This window comes from Hylobates moloch, unplaced genomic scaffold (genome assembly GCF_009828535.3).
Source record: "Hylobates moloch isolate HMO894 unplaced genomic scaffold, HMol_V3 SCAFFOLD_3, whole genome shotgun sequence".
Classification (NCBI taxonomy): domain Eukaryota; kingdom Metazoa; phylum Chordata; class Mammalia; order Primates; family Hylobatidae; genus Hylobates; species Hylobates moloch.
In genome coordinates, this window is record NW_026652278.1 from 10855824 (window position 1) to 10878090 (window position 22267).

The 22267-nt window shown below is 47.7% G+C and overlaps 1 protein-coding gene across 1 annotated transcript in view; it reads right to left on the reverse strand.

The window, feature by feature from the left end:
• The window catches only part of DMBT1 (deleted in malignant brain tumors 1), a 46951-nt gene extending 24911 nt beyond the window's left edge, over nt 1-22040 (reverse strand). The window contains 11 exon segments of the mRNA XM_032175960.1: nt 1556-1879; nt 2699-2737; nt 3214-3221; nt 3368-3389; nt 3948-4271; nt 6895-6942; nt 8300-8347; nt 11111-11158; nt 12541-12588; nt 16771-16800; nt 21980-22040. Of these exon segments, the coding sequence (XP_032031851.1) occupies nt 1556-1879; nt 2699-2737; nt 3214-3221; nt 3368-3389; nt 3948-4271; nt 6895-6942; nt 8300-8347; nt 11111-11158; nt 12541-12588; nt 16771-16800; nt 21980-22040 (1000 nt within the window).
• Nucleotides 22041-22267: the final 227 nt, after the last annotated feature.

Consider the following 22267-nt stretch of genomic DNA (forward strand, 5'->3'; position numbering starts at 1 on the left):
GGGAACCAGGGGCTGCCCAGGGGACAATCAGGAATCAGGTTTCTGGCTAAGCAGAGACACCACAAACCTTTATTATGCCTCTCCCTGCCCAAGCACAAACTCTGCCTCTTCTGGATACAAATGTGGCCCATCATAATCTCAGAATGTTTCCAGCAGTGATGGATGGGGGCATCGAGCCTGCCCTGATGATGCCTTGAACAGGTCAGAGGGTGACACCCACAATTTTCAGAAACTATATGTGAGTCCTGAATATAAAAGGACCAAAGTTCATTAAACATGGAGCCACTTCCTGAACCTGTAGGGGCTGCCCACTGGGACAGTATGAAACTGTTTCATGAAAGCTCAGAGGGGTTGAAAAGAAGACAGAGGCCTCCTGAATTCTGTGTGTGTTTAAAAAGCACTGTGCTGGGGTCTCAGTTACACAGCTGGTGTTGGGGGTGGAAATAATATGCCCCACAGTATCCACGCAGTGAAACAGGAGAGCTCTGTGAAGTGGGGAAGGGGTGATTGGGCAGAAAGAGAAGGGACATTTTGAGGAAGGACACTGGGGACCTACCTGGACTGGGTGTCAGCCGGGACTGGGAAACTATGAGAAAGAGAAGAGAAGGTCAGATCAGGAACATTACACAGAAGTCGGCAAAACTGGAATGAGGAGGGAAAGAAATGGGCGAGTCTGACACTCAGTCCATCCTGGTTCCTATCACACAGGGAGGGATATTGCCATGCACACCCCACAGAGATGCACCGTGTAAGGACTCGAGGCAGGTCCTGTCCACTATTGCCAGCTCTGAGGTGATCAACTTTGTGTCTGCCCAGGGTAACCCGGTTGGCCTAAACCAACCCTCTCCCTTGCACGTCTTAGGCATTCTGGAGTCAGCAAGGCTGAGGAAGCCGCTCCAGCCAAAATCCCTTGTGCCGTCTTCAAGCCCCGATCACAGGCAATAACAAGGCCATGGCTGGCTGGCCTCATAGGGGCTGCCCTCCTCACACCAGACCTGGGGCACAGGCAATGCTCAGCAGCGTTCTGAGAGGACCTGAGGTCAAGGACTCCAACTCCATCCAACCAGGCCTGATACAATCAGACACCCATTTGCACTCCTAACCCTTGAGCCTCTGTTTCCAGACCTCATCACTGGGTCTCAGATGAGAACCCACTTCCAGACAAGCATCTTTAGTTCAGAGTTCCTTGCAGTGAGAGGATTCCTCCCCTGCATTGCTGTCTGTCCTGTGTCCATGACACCCTCACCCAGTGCTACTCAGCTGGGGAGAAATGGAGCCCTGGGGAGCCAGCACTTTTCTCTTCTGCCTCTTCTTTGCACTGCCTCAGGAAAGGGATAAAGTCTGGGTTGTTGTTTGAGTTTGGTCCCCTGTCCTAAGTGACCACAGGAACACTAGGCAGTGAATACATACGGATTCTTAGCAGAGAGCTAACAAGTCTTCAGAAATATAGGAAACATAGAAGAAGCTTTGAGTGAGGAGATAAGAATGTAATTAGGAGTTTCTTTTGGAGCAAACTCCACCCCAAGAGAGGGAGCCCAAGGTCTTGAAGGCCCACCTGAGCAGATGACACCAGCGTCTTCATGATGGCCACAGTTGTGGGAGAGCCAGCCATTGTGGGGGCAGCTCCACAGGTAGGACTCATGTCCTGAGCAGCGCACATCATCCAGGACAATGGGTCCTGAGCCCTGACCAAACCGGGCATTTCCTGGGGCTGATGTCGCCCAGCCACAGCCCAGCTGCCTGCAGACCACATTGGCATCATTGGTGTCCCAGCTGTCATCACACACGGTGCCCCAGGAGCCTCGGTATAGGACCTCCACTCGGCCCTGACACCTGTCACCTCCATTCACCAGCCTCAGGGCCAAACTGGATTCAGGTCCTACAGGGGAACACAAGAACCCTTCATCCATCCCTGTCATCAGGTCAAGGATCTAAGGCAAGTTCCACACTCAGGGCACTTCCTAATGAACTAAGTCACCTAGGCAGGCAGTCACCTTTGCATATGAACAGAGATTAGGCTTCATCACAGTGAAAGTAGCACTGACGGCCTACTCTGCCCAGGTCTATGGATGCTCAACTTTTGGGGAAGCACCTGTGACCCCAGTGGAGGTGATAGGAATGGATACCCCACTCCCCAGTTGGGTACACAGAGCATGGAGCTGCTCAGCTCCAGATGGCAGGCCCAGATCCCTCCCTTATTCAGGAGCATGGTCCTGTCTGGGATCTGGCTGGCAAAGTACCAGAGATGGCAGGGATGAGGTCCCCGTAGGATCAGGGAGACCCCCAGGGCTCTTCCTGAGCACATAGATAAGGATCTTTCCTGACCACTTGGAACAGGATCCCATAGGAGACAGGTCACCAGCACCCCCCACCCTCCAACATCACATCTAGTTCTGGGTCTTCAGAGACTCCCGCTTCCTCCCTACCCAACCCACAGAAACATGAAAAAGCAAGGGGCCCATCTTGAGCCTCATCCTATCATGAGCCTAATGATTCCTAATGACCTTCTGGGAGGTCCTGCTCTTGTTTCCAGTGCCGAGCTGACTCTTGAGCCAACTGTTTATCACCTGCTGCCATCCTCCCACCCTTAGCCCACTTCCCCCACTCTCTTCATGGCAATCATTAAGTGAACTATGAAATCCAAAGTGTATCCAGAGGTAGAAAGTGAGCCCCAGGGAGGGTTGAGAGGATTCTTTACCTTCTGTGGGTACAGGTGATATCCTGACAGGCCAACTTTCTGTAAACAGCAACAAAGAGAAAGGATACAATTGGACTTGAAGGGAAAAAGGTGAAAAACAAGCAGTTCTCTGGACCAGGCAAGCACTGTGAAAACAATTCTACTCGAAGGTCTGGCCACTTGCTCCCCATGTGCCTGCCCAGGTCTCCTGCCCAGGGAACTCATTCAGGGACACCATGCAGGCCCTTCCATCTCTCTCTGAGATAGGGATGACCTATTCTCAGTTAGGAAACCTTCACCACCCCCATGCCCAGCCGTCCACTGATGCATGGACTCACTGGCTCATCTGACACCACTGCCAAGACTTGACACTTGCAGCTAAAACGTTCGGCGTACTAGGGGTACTTTGGTGCCTGGGACCGGCCACAACAACCTCGGTATTAACACCCAGGGAGCAGCAAACAGCCACCCTAAGCAATGAGTAGATGAAGACCCTAACTCTCCCCCCTTGAGCTGCAACGAGTCTGAGGTTTGACGTGGATTCCTGGTGATACTCTGGGAGGTCCCCCGTGCTCCCTATGCTGAGCTCGCTTGTGAGCCCACCATTTGTGACTCACTGCCATCCTCTCACCCTTACCCCACTTCCCTGCCTCTCTTCACAGCAATCATAAGTGAACTATTTACAATTGCATCCTTCCCTCTGGGTCAGCGGCTGACAGCACTCGAGGTAATACAGTGTTCAAGGGGAGGGGAGGCTTCACCAACCAGATCCCCAAAACGTGCTGTCCCTGAGAAGGAGCCTCGGGGAAAACGGGGGTATGAATTATGTGGATGTTCCTGGAGCAGAATAAAAAGCTCATCCTTTCTGATGTCAGCATGCTGGACCCTGTGTCTGAACACTGGTGCCTCAGTCACCTCCAAACCAATGTTGGGGCACTGCTCACAGCTTGGGGATTTGCGTTGACGGTGGCATTGTACCCACAGGCCAGTTGCCCCAACTAAACTCCAGAGCCACCGGATAACCAGGAAAGACTTGGGTGGGGGCCCTGGAGTGAGAAACCTGTTTGTTACTATATTCTCTGTATACAGTCTGTCCCCAGAATGGGCCCAAGTGATTTTCTTTTTTTAAAAGAGATGGGGTTTGCCATCTTGCCCAGAGCTGGTCTTGAACGCCTGAGCTCAAGCAATCTGCCTACCTCATCCTCCCAAAGTGCAGGGATTAAAGGCATGAGCCACCACACCCGACTCTCCAGAGATCTTTGATGCCTACCTGAGCAGATAACACCAGCATCTTCACCATGGCCACAGTTATGGGAGAGCCAGCCATTGTGGGGGCAGCTCCACAGGTAGGACTCGTGCCCTGAGCAGTGCACATCATCCAGGACAATGGGTCCGGAGCCCTGGCCAAACCGGGCATTTCCTGGAGCTGACATGGCCCAGCCACAACCCAGCTGCCTGCAGACCACGTTGGCATCATTGGTGTCCCAGCTGTCATCACACACGGTGCCCCAGGAGCCTCGGTATAGGATCTCCACTCGGCCCTGACACCTGCCATCTCCATTCACCAGCCTCAAGGCCAAACCAGAATCAGATCCTAGAGGAAGGAACAGAATTTCTCTTGCACATTCCTACTGAGGCACAAGGTCTCAGGGCCTGCAGGGCATTCAGGGTCTTCCACATAGGCAGATATCTTTGAGAGAATCTCTAACTGGGCTGGGCTCTAACATGCCTTAAGGTTAGAGTTCTTCATGGGGAAGAGGACAGTGACTGCTTGGCCCAAACCCAAGCCTTAGAGCTTCAGCTGGAGCAGAATAAAAGTCTCCTCCTGATCTGCATCCTGGAGGGGACCTAGAGATACACATGACCCTTCTCTAAGCAGACCATGGGCTCTGCCTGATTCCCTCAGACAGAGGACACACAACACCCCACACTGAAGAGCAGCACGATAATATCAGGATGTCCTGGGAGAAGCTCTGATGTGTATCTGCAGCTCTAAGGTTGGTTTGGAGCACATTTTTCACGTGATATTCCTGGCCTTATAGCCTTCCTCAGGGCCAGGATGGCTGGGGTCAGCACAGAGCTGTGGAGATGGGGGAGCTGGGCTGTCACTCTGGACTGGAGACTGATCCCACTGGTCTCTGCTTCCAAAGCACACAAGCTCTTGGAGACACCATATTCTGACTGATTTCTCCCTACCTCCAGGAACATGGGCAATGAAGAAAGCTTCACTCTAGCTGACCTCTGGGATCCAGAAGGTCACTGTGTACTCACAACATTCCCTCCCATCCCATTCTCTAAAATTTTTCTTGAGTAACAGTAAAGCCAATGGATATAGTTGGCATCATGACCTACAGAAAGGGACCCAAAATTACTCATTACCTGTCACAACAGTAGACTCGGTATTTGTAATGGTAGTCTCTGCTTTTGCCAATTGTAGAAGATGAAAAACAACCCCCCCCACAAAAAAAAAAACAGGAAATATAAAGTTAGGTCTCCTCTGAAGACACTCATGGGCTGAAAGTAAACTAGGATCTGCTGAGGAGCCATCACTCCTGATCTGGATATTGTCTTGCTGTGTAAATTTGGGGAAGTCAAGAAACCTGTCTAGCATTGAGTTCTCCAATTCTAAAGGGCTGCTTGTGGAGGAAATATTTCTGTACCAATATATTCACTCTGATTCTGATGTGCCTACATGTAACCTATACAGAACTCCAGAAGAGGGATGCAAAAATAACTTTTCCCATTCTTAGGCCTCTAATTGATTTCTCTTCTCTCATTGCATTGGCTACTATCTCCAGTACAACATTGAACAGCAGTGGGGATGGAGGCCATACTTGCCTTGTTTTTCACATTAGTGGAAATGCTTCTAATATTCCCCTTTAAGTAAGATACTGGCTTGGAATCTCTGTTTTTGAATTGCTCCAGAACCCTGGAATTTGTCCAGGGCACCTACAGGAGCTGACTGAGTGCCGAGGCTTGGAGAGGAAGTGATCTGAGAGTTACCCTTAACCCACTGCAGCCACAGCACTCAGCTTCTGTCTGAGCTCTCCACTGGGCTGCTACATGAGGTCTCCAGATCTAGAAGAAATGTGACTCCCACTTGATACTGGAGTTCCTGATAAGAGCAACTCCAGGTAAGTCCTATCTGCAGTCCTGTGTGACAGGCAGATCAGCCAAATCCCTCCGCTCCCTCACTCCCATCCCTGGCTGGACCAGTTATACCAAAGGGCTTGTCAGGCCAAGGTGTGGTCCTTAACAGGTAACAGGGACCTTAGGGGAAACCACTCAAGAGGAAGAAACAGACTCTCCTCTTAAACCTGCTGCAAATAAGAAAATGTGGGAACCTTGGGAACGGACATGGCTAAGTCAGAATAAAGCCAGTCCCACCCTCATTTCTAGCGTCTTCTGTGTCCTTCATCATAGGAAAGAGAAAGAGGTTAAGTCAGGCCTCACCCCATGGGCCAGAGGGAGAAGAAAGAAGATGGCCTGAGGAACAGGAGGGCCCGATGCATGTACCATCAGCATTCCCAACTGCATGCCAACTCTGGGCAGGGCAGAGGCCTTGGTGAGAATGTTGTCCTTGAGCTTCTCCTAGGGCCAAGTTTTCCCATGGGAAATGGGAAGTGACTTCCCTTCCCAAAGCCCAGGCTGCCAGAATCCCAGGATGTATTGACTATGTCTCCCAGATTTCTCACTGGAGAGACACAAGGGGGAAGTACATGAGCTCTGATGCCCATGAGCTGAAGGATTGTGATTTCTCTCTGTTAAGAAGAAACAAGGGTGGCATAATATAGGCTTAAAGAAAGGGCAAGGGCAAGGATGCTGTCCTAGCAATTTGGCTACCTTAGCAGGTAGGCACCTGACTCTCAAGGCCCTGTAGCCAGAGATCCAGAACTCTAGGCTGGCCAGGGATGAGCGCAGCTGGGTGAGGAACACAGGAGTGAGCAACAAGCAAAGATAACAGAAGCTCTAGAGACAGAACAAAAGGCTCCACTGAGAACTCCTTGGAGATGCGTCTTCAAGTTGATTCCTCCTCAGTCTCAGACAAGATCGATGCGAGATATACCTGTTCAGACCTGAGGCCTTATGTGGAAGGGCCCCTCGTGGGAGCTAAGCACCCTACTTTCTATGCCCTCTGCACCTCATCTGAATCAGAGATGAATCTAGGGGTGCAGGGGGGTAATGAGCCCACAGGGATCCCCCATAGTAGATGTTACCTTCTGCTACAGTTGACTCTAGGGTCGACTCCGAGGGAATCAGAGAACCTGCAGGGTGGAGAAAGGAAGAGCTCATTGATTGTAACCCTCGCTTAGGGAGGGTTGGTCCAGGGCTTGCTCAGCTCTGAAGCAAGGGCTGGAAGCACAGGTCCTAAGGGCACCATCCATTGCTAAAAGCCAACCATGTGCCAATCGCTTTGTAATTGTACTGGCCCCCGACTGGGCTAGGATGCCACATGAGCATCCTTTACTCTTACTACCCTACCCCCATCTCCTCTGCTGCCACAGCCTGTATTCAAGAAGTCACCCAGTCCATTCACAACCCCATGCTAGTCACAAGATTGAATGTCAAAAGACATCTGGCAGTTTCTATGGCTCAAACACACTCTCAAATGACAAATATTCACTAGCACTGAAATATTCCTGAGAAGGTGGTTCGACTAGAAAAAAGGTGGTTTCCAAAGAAAACCAACCTTTCCAGAATGCAAAACTAAACCACTCACAAAACGGCTGCATGGAGGACGATGCCCCCTTGGGGAGCCCAGTCCCACTTGGTGGTTGGATTACCAAGGGCATATCCCAGGCATGGCAGCATGGGCTCAGTCCAGCCCACACTCCAAATGCCAGAGTTGCTCTTGAAGTAGACAGTTTAACCAGAAACTCCTCTTTGGGGATCATGCCATGGGACAGTGTCCTTGTAGGTTTCTTTGTGAATTAAAAAAACCTCTTGGTGTCTGCACACATCTTGGTACTATGTGAACAAAGGAAATCAGCACTGGGACTTGCTGGGTTGGGTGCAGGAGAAGTTCTCTTTTCCATTGAGCATGTTAAGTATCTTTTATTTGTCACTTAATTTCCAGTAAAGAGAATGCCTGGGTTCCCTCCTCAATTTGATGTTGATATACATTTATGTCTTAAGTCCCAAGAGTTCTCCCACCCTCCTCAAATTTTAAAAAGGGAGAAACTGCCACTTAGGAAGATATATATTTAGTATCCCAGGTCAGGTCATGATGCTGCTGAAGTGATTGCATCAGCAGGCTCTGACGGGCTGAGACTGAAGCCTACCTCCACCACATACAGCTTCAGAAGGACACGCAGATGGTCTCTTGGCCTTCATTGTCTATGAAAAGGGGCGGTACCACTTACACTCCAACATCAATTAAGACATCACTTACAGCAAAGCAAGTAAAATGCAGAGCACACACATGTGTACAAACATGTGCTCATGAGTGGTAATATGGACTCAGAGTTGCACATACACAGCACAAGGTGATATCCACACTACCTGAGCACCTGACGCCAGCACACTACTTTGTATGCCCCCTGCACCTCATCTGGACCAGAGATGAATCTAGGAGTACAGAGGGGTAATGAGCCCATAGGGATCTCCCATAGTAGACTTTACCTTCTGCTACAGTTGACTCCAGGGTCAACTCCAAGGGAAACGGAGAACCTGCAGGGTGGAGAAAGGAAGAGCTCATTGATGGTAGCCCTTGCTTGGGGAGGGTTGGTCCATGGCTTCCTCAGCTCTGAAGCAAGGGCTGGAAACACAGATCCTAAGGGCAACCTCCATTGCTAAAAGCCAACCCTGTACCAATCGCTGTATCACTGTACTGGCCCTAGGCTGGGCTAACATGACACACAAGCATCCTTTGCTCTACTTACCCTCCCCCAACCTCTTCTGCTGCCACAGCCTCTATTCAGCAAGTCACCCAGTCTATTCACAGCCCCATCCTAGTCACAAGATTGAATGTCAAAAGACATCTGGCTGTTTCTATAGCTCAAACACACCCTCAAATGACAAATATTCACCATCACTGAAATATTCCTGAGCAGGTGGTTCCACAAGAAAGAAAGGTGGTTTTGAAAGAAAACCAACCATTCCAGAATGCAAAACTAAACCATCACAAAGTGGCTGCATGGAGGACCATGCCCCCTTGGGGAGCCCAGTCTCACTTGGTAGTTGGATTATCAAGGGCACACCCCAGGCATGGTAGCCTGGGTTCAGTCCAGCCCAAACACTGAATGCCAGAGTTGCTCTTGAAGTAGACAGTTTCACCAGAAATTCCTCTTTGGGGAGCACACCATGGGACAGTGTCCTTGCAGGTTTCTTTGTGGATTAAAAAACCCCTTGGTGTCTGCACACATCCTGGCACTATGTGAACAAAAGAAATCAGCACTGGGATTTGCTGGGTTGGGTCTAGGAGAAGTTCTCTTCTCCACTGAGGATGTTAAGTATCTTTTATTTGTCATTTAATTCCCAATAAAGAGAATGCTATGGTTCACTCCTCAATTTGATGTTGGTATACATTTATGTCTTAAGAACCAGCAGTTCCTCCACCCTCCTCAAATTTTTTTAAAAAAGAAACTGCCACTTAGGAAGATATATATTTGGTATCCTAGGCCAGGGGTGGTCGTGATGCTGCTCATCAGAACTAGTTCATGAGGTGATTGCATCAGCAGGCTCTGAGGGGCTGAGACTGAAGCCTGCCTCCACCACGTCCAACTTCAGAATGACCTTCATTGTCTATGAAAATATGTGGTACCACGTACCCTCCAACATCAGTTAATACGTGACTTATAGCAAAGCAAGTAAACTGCAGAGCACACACATGTGTACGAACACGTGCTCATGTGTGGTGATACTGACTCAGAGTTGCAGATACACAGAGCAAGGCACATGACGCCAGCACCCTACCTTCTATGGCTTCTGCATCACTTCTGGATCAGAGATGAACCTAGGGGTGCAGTTGGGTAATGAGCCCACAGGGATCCCCCATAGTAGACGTTACCTTCTGCTACGGTTGTATCCAAGGGCACCTCCGAGGGAATCAGTGAAGCTAGAGGGTGGAAAAGGAAGAGCTCATTGATGGTAGCCCTTGCTTGGGGAGGGCTGGTCCATGGCTTCCTCAGCTCTCAAGCAAGAACTGGAAGCCAGGGCCTAAGGGCACCCTCCATTGCTAAAAGCCAACTATGTGCCAATCGCTCTGTCACTGAAATGGCCCCAGGCTGGGCTAGGATGCCACACCAGCATCCTTTGCTCTTGTTACCCTCCCCCTACCTCGTCTGCTGCCACAGCCTCTATTCAAAAAATCACCCAGTCCACTCATAGCCCCATCCTAGTCACAAGATCCGATGTCAATGATATCTGGCTGTATCTATAGCTCAAACACACCCTCAAATGCAAATATTCACCATCACTGAAATACTCCTGATAAGATGGTTCAACTATAAAGAAAGGTGGTTTCGAAAGAATACCAACCTTTTCAGAATGCCAAAATAAATCACTCACAAAGTGGCTGCATGGAGGACGATGCCCCCTTGGGGAGTCCAGTCCCACTTGGTGGTTGGATTATCAAGGGCACATCCCATGCATGGTGGCATGGGCTTAGTCCAGTCCACACAGCAAATGCCAGAGTTGCTCTAGAAGTGAACATTCCAACCACAAATTCCTCTTTGGGGAACACGCCATGGGACAGTGTCCTTGAAGGTTTCTTTGGGAACTAAAGGACCCCTTGGTGGCCACACACTTCCTGGCACTACGCCAACAAAGGAAATCAACACTAGGATTTGCTGAGTTGGGTCCAGGAGAAGTTCTCTTTTCCATTGAGGATATTAAGTAGCTTTTATTTGTCATTTAATTCCAAATAAAGAGAATGCTTTGGTTCACTCCTCAATTTGATGTTGGTATACATTTATGTCTTAAGGACCAGCAGTTCCTCCATCCTCCTCAGCCTTTAAAGGAGAAGAAACTGCCACTTAGGAAGATATATATTTGGTATCCTAGGCTAGGGGGTGGTCTTGATGCTGCTCATCAGAACCAGTCCATGCGGTGATTGCATCAGCAGTCTCTGGGGGGCTGAGACTGAAGCCTGCCTCCACCACATCCAGCTTCAGAAAGACAGGCAGATGATCCATTGACCTGCACTATCTACGAAAAGGGGTGGTACCACCTGCCCTCCAATATCAATTAAGACATGACTTACATCAAGGCAAGTAAACTATACAGCACGCTCATATGTACACACACGAGCTCATGTGTGGTGATATTGACTCAGAGTTGCACATACACATTGTCATGTGATATCCACACTACCTGAGCACACGTCACCAGCACACTACTTTCTATGCCCTCTGCACCTCGTCTGAATCAGAGATGAACCTAGGGGTACAGTGGGGTAATGAGCCCACAGGGATTCCCCATAGTAGATGTTACCGTCTGCTACAGTTGACTCCAGGGGCGCCTCCGAGGGAAACGGAGAAGCTGCAGGGTGGAGAAAGGAAGAGATCATTGATGGTAGCCCTTGCTTGGGGAGGGTTGGTCCATGGCTTCCTCAGCTCTGAAGCAAGGGCTGGAAGCACAGGGCCTAAGGGCAACCTCCACTGCTAAAAGCCAACCATGTGCCAATCACTCTGTCACTGTACTGGCTCCAGGCTGGGCTAAGACGCCGCATGAGCATCATTTGCTCTACTTTACTTACCCTCCCCCAACCTCTTCTGCTGCCATAGCCTCTATTCGACAAGTCACACAGTCCATGCACAGCCCCATCGTAGTCACAAGATTCGTCGTCAAATGACACCTGGCTGTTTCTATAGCTCAAACACACCCTCAAATGACAAATATTCACCATCACTGAAATATTCCTGAGAAGGTGGTGCAACGAGAAAGAAAGGTGGTTTCCAAAGAAAACCAACCATTCCAGAATGCAAAACTAAACCAGTCAAAAAAGTGGCTGCATGGAGGACGATGCCCCCTTGGGGAGCCCAGTCCCACTTGGTGGTTGGATTATCAAGGGCACACCCCAGGCATGGTAGCCTGGGTTCAGTCCAGCCCACACTGAATGCCAGAGTTGCTCTAGAAGTAGACAGTTTCACCAGAAACTCCTCTTTGGGGAACACACCATGGGACAATGTCCTTGCAGTTTTCTTCATGAATTAAAAAAACCTCTTGGTGTCCACACACATCCTGGCACTATGTGAACAAAGGAAATCAGCACTGAGATTTGCTGGGTTGGGTCTAGGAGAAGTTCTCTTTTCCATTGAGGATGTTAAGTATCTTTTATTTGTTATTTAATTCCCAACAAAGAGAATGCCTTGGGTTACTCAATTTGATGTTGGTATACAATTATGTCTTAAGGACCAGCAGTTCCCCCATCCTCCTCAGCCTTTAAAAGAGGAGAAACTGCCCTCTAGGAAGATATTTATTTGACATCCCAGGTCAGGAGTGGTTGTGATGCTGCTCATCAGAACTAGTCCATGAGGTGATTGCATCAGCAGGCTCTGAGGGGCTGAGACTGAAGCCTGCCTCCACCACATCCAGCTTCAGAAGGACAGGCAGATGATCCCTTCACCTTCTTTGTCTATGAAAAGGGGCGGTACCACCTGCCCTCCAACATCAATTAAGACATCACTTACAGCAAAGCAAGTGAACAATAGAGCACACACACGTGTACAAACATGTGCTCATGTGTGGTGATATTGAATCAGAGTTGCACATACACAAGTGCAAGGTGATATCCACACTACCTGAGCACACGACGCCAGCACCCTACATTCTATACCCTCTGCACCTCTTCTGGATCAGAGATGAAACTAGGGGTGCAGTGGGGAAATGAGCCCACAGGGATCCCCCATAGTAGACATTACCTTCTACTATTGCTGTCTCCAGGCTCGCCTCCGAGGGAATCAGAGAACCTGCAGGGTGGAGAAAGGAACTCATTGATGGTAGCCCTCACTTGGGGAGGGTTGCTCCATGGTTTCCTCAGCTCTCAAGCAAGGGCTGGAAGCACAGAGCCTAAGTGCAGCCTCCATTGCTAAAAGCCAACCATGTGCCAATCCCACTGTCACTATAATGGCCCCAGGCTGGGCTAGGATGCCCCATGAGCATCCTTTGCTCTTGTTACCCTCCCCCCACCTCCTCTGCTGCCACAGCTTCTATTCAAAAAGTCACACAGTCCATTCACAGCCCCATCCTAGTCACAAGATTGGATGACAAATAACACCTGGCTGTTTCTATGGCTCAAACACACCCTCAAATGACAAATATTCACCATCACTGAAATATTCCTGAGAACATGGTTCAACTAGAAAAAAAGGTGGTTTCCAAAGAAAACCAACCTTTCCAGAATGCAAAACTAAACCACTCACAAAGTGGCTGCATATAGGACCATGCCCCCTTGGGGAACCCAGTCCTACTTAGTGGTTGGATTATCAAGGGCACGTCCCATGCATGGTGGCATGGGCTCAGTCCATTCCACACAGCAAATGCCACAGTTCCTCTAGAAGTGGACAGTTTAATCAGAAACTCCTCTTTGGGGAGCACGCCATTGGCCAGTGTCCTTGGAGGTTTCTTTGTGGATCAAAGGATCCCTTGGTGTCTGCACACATCCTGGCACTATGTGAACAAAGGAAATCAGCACTGGGAATTGCTGGGTTGGGTCCAGGAGAAGTTCTGTTTTCCATTGAGGATCTTAAGTATCTTTTATTTGTCATTTAATTCCCAATAAAGAGAATGCCTTGGGTTACTCCTCAATTTGATGTTGGTATACATTTACGTCTTAAGGACCAGCAGTTCCCCCATCCTCCTCAGCCTTTAAATTGAGGAGAAACTGCCACTTAGGAAGATATTGATTTGGTATCTCAGGCCAGGGATGGTCGTGATGCTGTTCATCAGAACTAGTCCATGAGGTGATTGCATCAGCAGGCTCTTGGGGGCTGAGACTGAAGCCTGCCTCCATCATGTCCAGCTTCAGAAGGACAGGCCGATGATCCCTTGACCTTCATTGTCTACGAAAAGGGCCAGTACCACCTGCCCTCCAATATCAATTAAGACATGACTTACTGCAAAGCAGGTAAGCTATAGAGCACACACATATGTACACACACATGCTCATGTGTGGTAATATTGACTCAGAGTTGCAGATACACAGAGCAAGGTGATACCCACACTACCTGAGCACACAACGCCAGCATCTTCCCTGTGGCCACATTCGTGGTTGTACCATCCGCTGTGAGGACAGCTTGACAGGTAGGGCTCCCTTCTCAAGCAATGCAAGTCACCCAAGAGAATGTTTCCCAAGCCCTGACCAAAGTGGGCCCCCCCCAGGGCTAACATGGAATAGCCACAGCCAAGCTGCCTGCAGACAACATCTGCATCCTGGGCGTCCCAGCTGTCATCACACACAGTGCCCCATTAGCCTTGGTACAGGACCTCCACCCGGCCCTGACACCGGTCACCTCCATTCACCAGCCTCAGAGGCAGACCTGCAGTGACACAGCGAGAAGCCTTTATGTTGGTGCTCTCAGCCCCCTTGACTTGCATCCCTACCCTCCTCACTCCGGCTTCTTCCTCTCACCACCCTGCCTATTTACAATCCTTCTGCCAGCAGGATCTTAAGCATCCCTGTTCTTCCATGTTCTCTCTTTGCTTTCTTCTCATTCTGTATTTCCCCCCTGGAGAAACTCATGTACTGAGAACTTTCTAGAAGACCCCCAAATCCACCTCTCTGGTCCTGACTCAGCCCTGACAGCCCAGCCCTGAGCTGTAGACCAGCATTTTCAGTGGCCTCCTGGCCATCCTACCCCCCACATCATCCCAAACTCAACACAGCCTCTTCCCTCCATTTGAATTAAGGATGTCATCATGCTCCATATCAACCATGCTGGGAATGAGGGCATCATATTTGACTCCTCCTTCTCCTCACATCCTACATCTAACATCACCAAGGTCATTATTTCCGTGTCATTCCCACTGCCATTTCACTGGGATAAGCCTTCATCCCCTTGAACCTGGCCTCCTCCCAGCTGAATCCTCAATGTCTGCTCTTCCTTTCTCTAGTCCATCCACATTCATTGATTCAATCAGCATTGATGGAGTGCTTGCTCTGCGCCCATTTCTATGCTAAGAGGATTCATTGGTCTCCAGGTGGTTTTCAAGTTTTACCTTTACAAAGTACAAATGTATTTAATTCAATTCCTTGCTCAAAATGCTTCAGTACACTCTCCAGTCCCATCAGGATCAAGTCCAAGAGCAAGCCTCGACCTACTTTCCAGGCTCCTCTCCTGGGAGGGGCTGAGAGAGCCTGCTTCCCACCTTAGAGCTGGCCATGCTGGGAAGTCAATAAGCACCACGTTCCTGCCCGACATGATGCCACTAGACCACCCACTGGGGTAAGGTGTATTGATGGTGTGAGGAAAATAGGCACAGGTCCCGAGGGGTGCAGCCCACCGTTCTGACAGTAGGAGCCAGATCCTGGGTGTGGCTTTTCAATGGTGAGTTTGAGATTATGAGAAACTGGTGGTCACAGAGTGACAGGCTGGAATGGGATGCAAAGGGAGGGGGCAGGTTGCTTTTCCTCCCAGAAGGAGGAAAGGCCAGCTGGACCATCTTCAGGGCATCCCCAAAGTACATTCCGGACTTCCCATGCTCTGTCCCTCCCCAGTCTCAGGGACATAATCCATGGAGATGCCTGTTCAGACCTGAGGCCTTATTCAGAAGGGCCCCTCTTACGAGCAAAACACCCTACCTTCTATGCCATCTGCACCTCTTCTGGATCAGAGATGAATCTAGAGGTGCAGCGGGGCAATGTGCCCCCTCCTGGTCACCCTGTGAATGGTCCCTCCAGGAGAATGCTCGGTCTCCCTGCCTCAGCCTCGCCCTTGCTGGGTGTTGGTCAGAAAGCTGCCTTTCCCAGGCCATTTCTGGATCTCTCAAGTCATGTCCTGGAAGGGGAGAGACTGACCTCAACAGGGCCAAGGGCCCAGGAGCAGAGTCATCCTAAATGAACACATAAAAGACCCTGAAAAATCAAACTTGGGCACAAAGTTCTGCACATTCTCACTGGAGAGGCAGGGACATTTAGCCAAAGTCAAAGACCAGGACAGGGGTAGGATGAGACACCCATCCTAGGCTCAAATCTCTGCCCTGCTACTCACCAGACACATGATCTTAGACATAGAAATATTGACAAATTAGCTAACTGTGCCCTGGTTTTCCCATCTGCAAAATGGGTATAATCGTATTACTTACCTCAAAGTGTTCTTGGGAAGATTTCATGATAATAGCACTCATTAAGTGCATTAGTTGAGCACTTATTGTGTGCCAGGTGGTATTTTAAGTATTTTTTTAAATATATCAATTCATTTCATACATGAAAATCATTTTATGCAGGGTATATAACAAGTGCTTGGTAGATGTTAGTTATCTTCAAGATACCTGTCATTATTAGCGAAAAGAAAAGGTAGGCCGGGCGCAGTGGCTCATGCCTGTAATCCCAGCACTTTGGGAGGCTGAGATGGGTGGATCACGAGGTCAAGAGATCGAGACCATTCTGGCCAACATGGTGAACCACCATCTCTACTAAAAATACAAAAATTAGCTGGGCGTGGTGGCGTGCACCTGTAGTCCCATCTACTCTGGAGGCTGAGGCAGGAGAATTGCTTGAACACAGGAGGCAGAGGTTGCAGTGAGCCGAGATTGCACCACTGCACTCCAGTCTGGTGACAGAGCAAGACTCCGTCTCAAAAAAAAAAAGAAGAAAAGAAAAGAAAAGAAAGAAAGAAAAAGAAAAAGAAAGGTACTGACCTTTATTTTCAACTATCTCTCCTCACACCAAACTGAAGCTAACCTCATCTGATAAATGACTGAGAGTCAGAGAGCAAGAGGAAGGAGAATGACAGCTGGGATTGGTCAAGTGTGCACTTGGGACATGCCCCAGGTCTTGGCACCCACGTCTCCTGTCCCCCCCGGCATTCCTGCGTTTGACAAGGCAGGCGTTTGCTCTGTGACCTCAGCTGTGCTCAGCCTCAACTAGCCAACAGCAGCAGAGGAGAACTGGCCAACCCCACCAGGGAACAGGAGTGAAGAAAAGGTCTTACCGTAGTCTCTAATCCTTGGGATCTACCCACCTGGAAAGAACGCGAATTCGTCTTAGAAACACTGTTTAGAAATGATTTCCAACAAGTCACAGAAATTGGCTTTTGCTTCACCGTACAATCACACCAGAGGGCGCAGTGGCTCAATCTTGGGTTTGTGTGTCCCCGACATTCTTGCTAAATGAATTTTGCAATAGCAGATTAAAGCAAGTGGATTGGATATGAGGAGCTCAATCATTTTAGATGTAATGAAGCACATGTCTCTTTACTAGGCGCGTAACGCTACAGCTTATGGTGACAGGATGTAATCTATGCTTGGAAAGAAGGGCTGGACAAGAGAAGACAGCTTAAGCTGATTGTCCAGTCTGAAATTTGAGTATAGCTGGCATTGACAACAGCCACTCAGATGACCCCTAAAGAGTAAAATATGTTAATGTCAGATATTCTGTTCCTTCTGACTCATAACCTGAAAACATTTTATTCTATCTTGAAGCAAATGGAAATCTAGATCCCTGGATCTTTATATTCAGTGAGGCCAGACAAGGTCCATCAGACTCAACTGTAGCTTTTGAGTTTCTTTTTGAGCAGTTCTAACTATATTTGTGAGTGTTGATATTTCACAACTTTTATACATTTTAGAGGTCTTTCAAAGATCAGAGAGAATATTTATTCATTTTTAAAAAAGGATAAAAGTCATCCTATCTTGTAATCACCATTAGATCCTTTTATAAATCCAAGGTTCATTACTGGCTTCTGATTTTATTTTTCCTATACCTTGAAACATTTCACTATTTTATCATCCAAGAAAGTATTGCATCATTATTCATCAATTTTTAAATAGTAAGAAAATGGTAGAATGGTGAAGTTGCCTAGAAAGAAGATGAATTCGTGAAATAAGTCATAATTCTTCCATGCCCAAAGTATTGTATTATCTTTCAAGAAGATTTTTTTTTAGACTGGAGACACTTTCTTCATAGTCTGCTTTTAGCTTTCATTGAATGCAGTTAAGAATTTGAATTTTTTCATTTTCTACTTGTGATGGCAAAGAGAAGAAAACTGACAAAGATGTTTTTGCAATAATTAGATGAACCAGAAGAGGAATATAGAGACAAGACATAGCACTCCAGATACTAATAATGGTAGAATTGATTGTACAACAGAAATCTCAGACCATGAGTCTTCAGATGATGATATCCTAGATGATTTTTTCAAATTCAAGAATCCAGGAGTCAATGATATAATTCTAAGGACAAAAATAAAATACGGTACTCTTACACACTTCAATAGGGATTTCATCACATGGTATTTTGCAACAAGAACTTCAACCATCTTATTTTGCTAAAACAAATACCTGTGATGGTATTCTTTTGTCTTTTATGATGTTTATATACCAAAATCTATGTGATACAAAAAGGTCTGCTATGTTTAAATTCTTATTAACAATTCCAGCATACTTTCTTTCATTAGTCCTTTTCTTTTTACTCCTGGTAAAAGGAGGATTAAGGCATTTGACAAAATTATCAGACTATTATTTTATTTTTAGAGACAGAGTCTTGCTCTATTGCCCAGGCTGGATTCAAATTCCTGGGTTCAAGCGAGCCTCCTGCCTCCAGCCCTGGAGTAGCTGGAACTACAGGCATGTGCCACCACGCCCGGCTCTTCAGATTCTTTGTAAATGTGGGTCCTGATAGCAGTGACAATCATGGTTCAGAGATTTGAATTTCTCTAATGGAACCAACAGGCCAGTGACAGGACTTGCTGTATGTCAGAGAACCTCTTCACCTGCCTCAACAGCCTGAATGTGAGCTCCACAATGGGCTTCCCCAGCTGCCCTGCTTCATATTGATGGCTTAGAAAGGAGGCCACTGAAACCATGTGGCTATGCATCCCTGAAAATGAAGAAGAAACTCGCAATAGAAACCAGAACATTCTTTCAACAGAGATAGCAAACTAGGGAACTCTGTACCAGAACGTCCCCACCTCTTTTCTGACATGCCATCCCTGCTCCCACACTCAAGAACGAGTTGATAGATGTGCCTGAGAGAGCCTTCCATTCAAAACTCGGCCATTTAAACACAGTCTACATGACACCATGCAATTCCCACTGCCAGGCCCCAGGTATCCTGCCTAATCCCATGGCAGTCGAACTCATCCAGCCAGAGCCTTGACAAGGCTCATCCACAGCATGGAACACAACACTGAAGTTGTTCCTGGTTCTCCCATGTCCACACATTTTGAATAGACCCTTCTGCACATATTGAGACCAATTTGTAGTCTTCCAAGAATCAACCACATAGCTGTAGATTACTCCAGCTGCCATTGTGGGAATGGTGGTAAATTGCCTGAAGGGAGAAGAACCACTTCTGGAAAATGATTTTTTTTTTTTTTTTTTGAGACAGTCTCACTCTGTCACCCAGGCTGGAGTGCAGTGGCACAATCTCGGCTCACTGCAACCTCTGCCTCCTGAGTTCAAGTGATTCTCATGCTAACAAACAAACACTGGTACCTTCCTGCTAAGTTTACTCCAGGCTTTATCTGGATTTCACCAGTTTTTCATTTTCTGTTGCAGGATCCAATCCAAGAGCTCACATTACTTTTGGGAAGCTGCTTTTGGATAAAACATGAGGAAAATGTCTAGAGTAGTAACACTAAATGGTTCTGAGGCTCTGTCCATGTGCCAGACACTGCATGGGTTGGAACATAACCTCCATTTATAAATGAGTAAACTGAGGCTCGCAGAGGCTCCACAGCGGGCAAGTGGCAGAGGAGGGGCATTGCTGGGGCTAGCAGTGGGTACCACAGCCTTTCCTGCCCAGCACAAACCTGGGCATACTGAGTTTTTCTCAAGAGTTTGCATGAAGACCAGAGCTGACAGGTGCCTGCCGCCTCGGTACTCCCAGCGCAAAGCTCTGTGGCCAGGCTCCAAGCACTGAGTTAGATGTCACGGTTCAGTTCATCACCTCAGCTCCCTGCAAGGAGCAGCAAGGGCCAGTAGGCCAGAGCTGTCATCTGAATATTAGTGAATTTGATCCGGATTCAAACCCTAACCCAGCCACTCACCAGTGCTGTCTTTGGACAAGCCAATAACCTTTCTGAGCCTCAGTTTCCCCATCTGAAATGTGGAAATAATTGTTCCTAACTTCAGGAATGTTAGAAGATTTAAATAAGAGAATACAGGTCTACTTCAGAGAGCATGAATTCCCACCTCTAAATGGCAAACACAGGCATGCATGCACATGTGTGCATGTCTGTCTATATGCATGCACATAGCATCATGGGCAAACTACAAATGTCCTCAATCCAAGAGCACTGCTGCCTGTTGTTTCTTTGTAGATAAAGACAAGGCAATTCACTCCCTGTCTACAGCAGCTGATGCGAATTCCATGTCACGGTTCAGAGACAATCTGGAGGGTGAACTCGATACTGACAAGAGCTGGAGCTGAGGACGCAGCCTCCCAGTTTCAGATGCTTCTGATGGCAGCAGGATGAGGATGCCCAGTCTCCACTCCCCTGAGGTCCTGGGCCTGGTGGCCCCCAGCCCCTCCACAAGCTCATCACAGGGCGTGGGCCTGCTCCCTACCACCCGGGTGTGAGGGCTGGGTTTGGGGGTGCTACTTTCATGAAAGCAACCTCCCAAATGAACCTTAATCTTCAAAGCTTCCCCCACTGAGCCTAGGCGGAGAGTGAGAGTTCTGGAAGTTATCTGAAAATTAGGTGATTTTTACCCTGTATCCTGAAATTCATAGATCTAGCAAAAGGTGACACAAAAGAAAAAAAATGGCAGTAGGAAAGATAAAAGATAAGAAGGAAGAAAGAAATGAATAAAGAGAGGGAGAGAAAGAAAAAGGGACGGAAGGAAGGTAGAAAGAATATAGAAACAAAGGGAGAGAGAGAGAAATAGGGAGGAAAGGTGATAAGAGCTGCCCAATAGATGATGAGAAAGAGCGAGAGAGAAATAGGGAGGAAAGGTGATAAGAGCTGCCCAATAGATGATGAGAAAGAGCGAGAGAGAAAAAGAGAGGGAGAGGGAAGGTGATAATAGCTGCCTGACAGATGAAGAGAAACAGATAGAGAGAGAGAGGAAAGGTGATAATAGTTGCCCAATAGTTGAAGAGAAAGAGAGACAGAGACAGAGAGAAAGGTGATAATAGCCGCCCAATAAAGAGAAAGAGAGATGGAGAGAGAAACAGAGAAGGGGGAGGAGGGAAGGAGGAAAGGTAATAACTGCCTGATAGATGAGAAAGACAGGAAGATATGGTGAGGGGGGCAGGGAGAGAAAGGCAGAGACAGAAACAGAGGGAGGAGGAGGAAGAAAAGGTGATATCTGCCCAAAAGACGGGAAAGAGAGAAAGACAGAGAGAGAGAGAAACACAGACAGACAGAAACAGAGGGAGAGGGGAGAGAAAAGGTGACAATAACTACACAATAGATAAGAGAGAAAGAGAGAGAGAGAAGAGAGAGAGAGAGACAGAGGCAGAGAGAGAGGAAGAGAGAGACAGAATAGGCAAACTGAGAATCAACTGAGAATCACTTGTTCCTCTAGTATCTCTGCAAAATGCCATTGAGATGCAGCAATCAGAGTGCTCTACCGACGGCTCTCTCACGTTTAGCATCTGACTCTCTAAGAACATACGGCTATGCTTGAGTGACTGGGCTTCAAGTGTTTAAAGCTGTGCATGACAAACTTGGAATTCCAAGACAAACTTGGAATCCTAATGATCTTGTCTGCGCTCAATTACTTGACCTGATTTTGCTCGGCAAATATTAGCCATCAAGCCAGGCACACCTGTAGAAAGAAGCCACATAAAGGGCATTTACAGTGGGAATCCTTTCTGCCCGTTTTCATAGCACACAAATTGTGTGTTTAACCAATTGCTGCAAAGTTTGAGGGCCTCTTAATAATACACATCCACCTTTCCTAAACTTCAGGGATTTTTCTAAGACAAATCAATCATTCCATTAGTTGAATGACTTACTACTGAAAACATTGACTTAATGACTGGCTTTTTCTAACTACAACCATTTATATTTCTCAGCCAGAAACAAAACAAAAAAGAGCCATTCCTCCTGAACACCTGCAACAATTACAATTATCAGCAAAGGGCTACCCACTCTTTGATATAAAACTTCCCTTGAAATGGAAAGTAGTAGATATAATTTGCCATGATTGGGTCTGCAGGAGAGAAATGAATATAATAATTAAACATAATACCTGTAGATAGAACTTGTCCCCATAAAAGACACATTTCAAGGATGACTGTGGAGATCCCCATTTTGCTGGGTTCGTCTCAATTGAATAGAAAATCCTGGACATTTATAGGTACCTAGCTAAAAGGAGGTGTGTCCTTTAGGGTGGTATATTTCTACTGCTGCTATAAATCAATAAAAAGGAAGTGAGGGCTTTTGCTAACAGTCGATGGCTAATCTGTGGAAAAAACTGAGGTGTGTTTGATTGATTGCCATTGAACAGTCTGGCTGTTGCCCAACCGCAAACGCACTG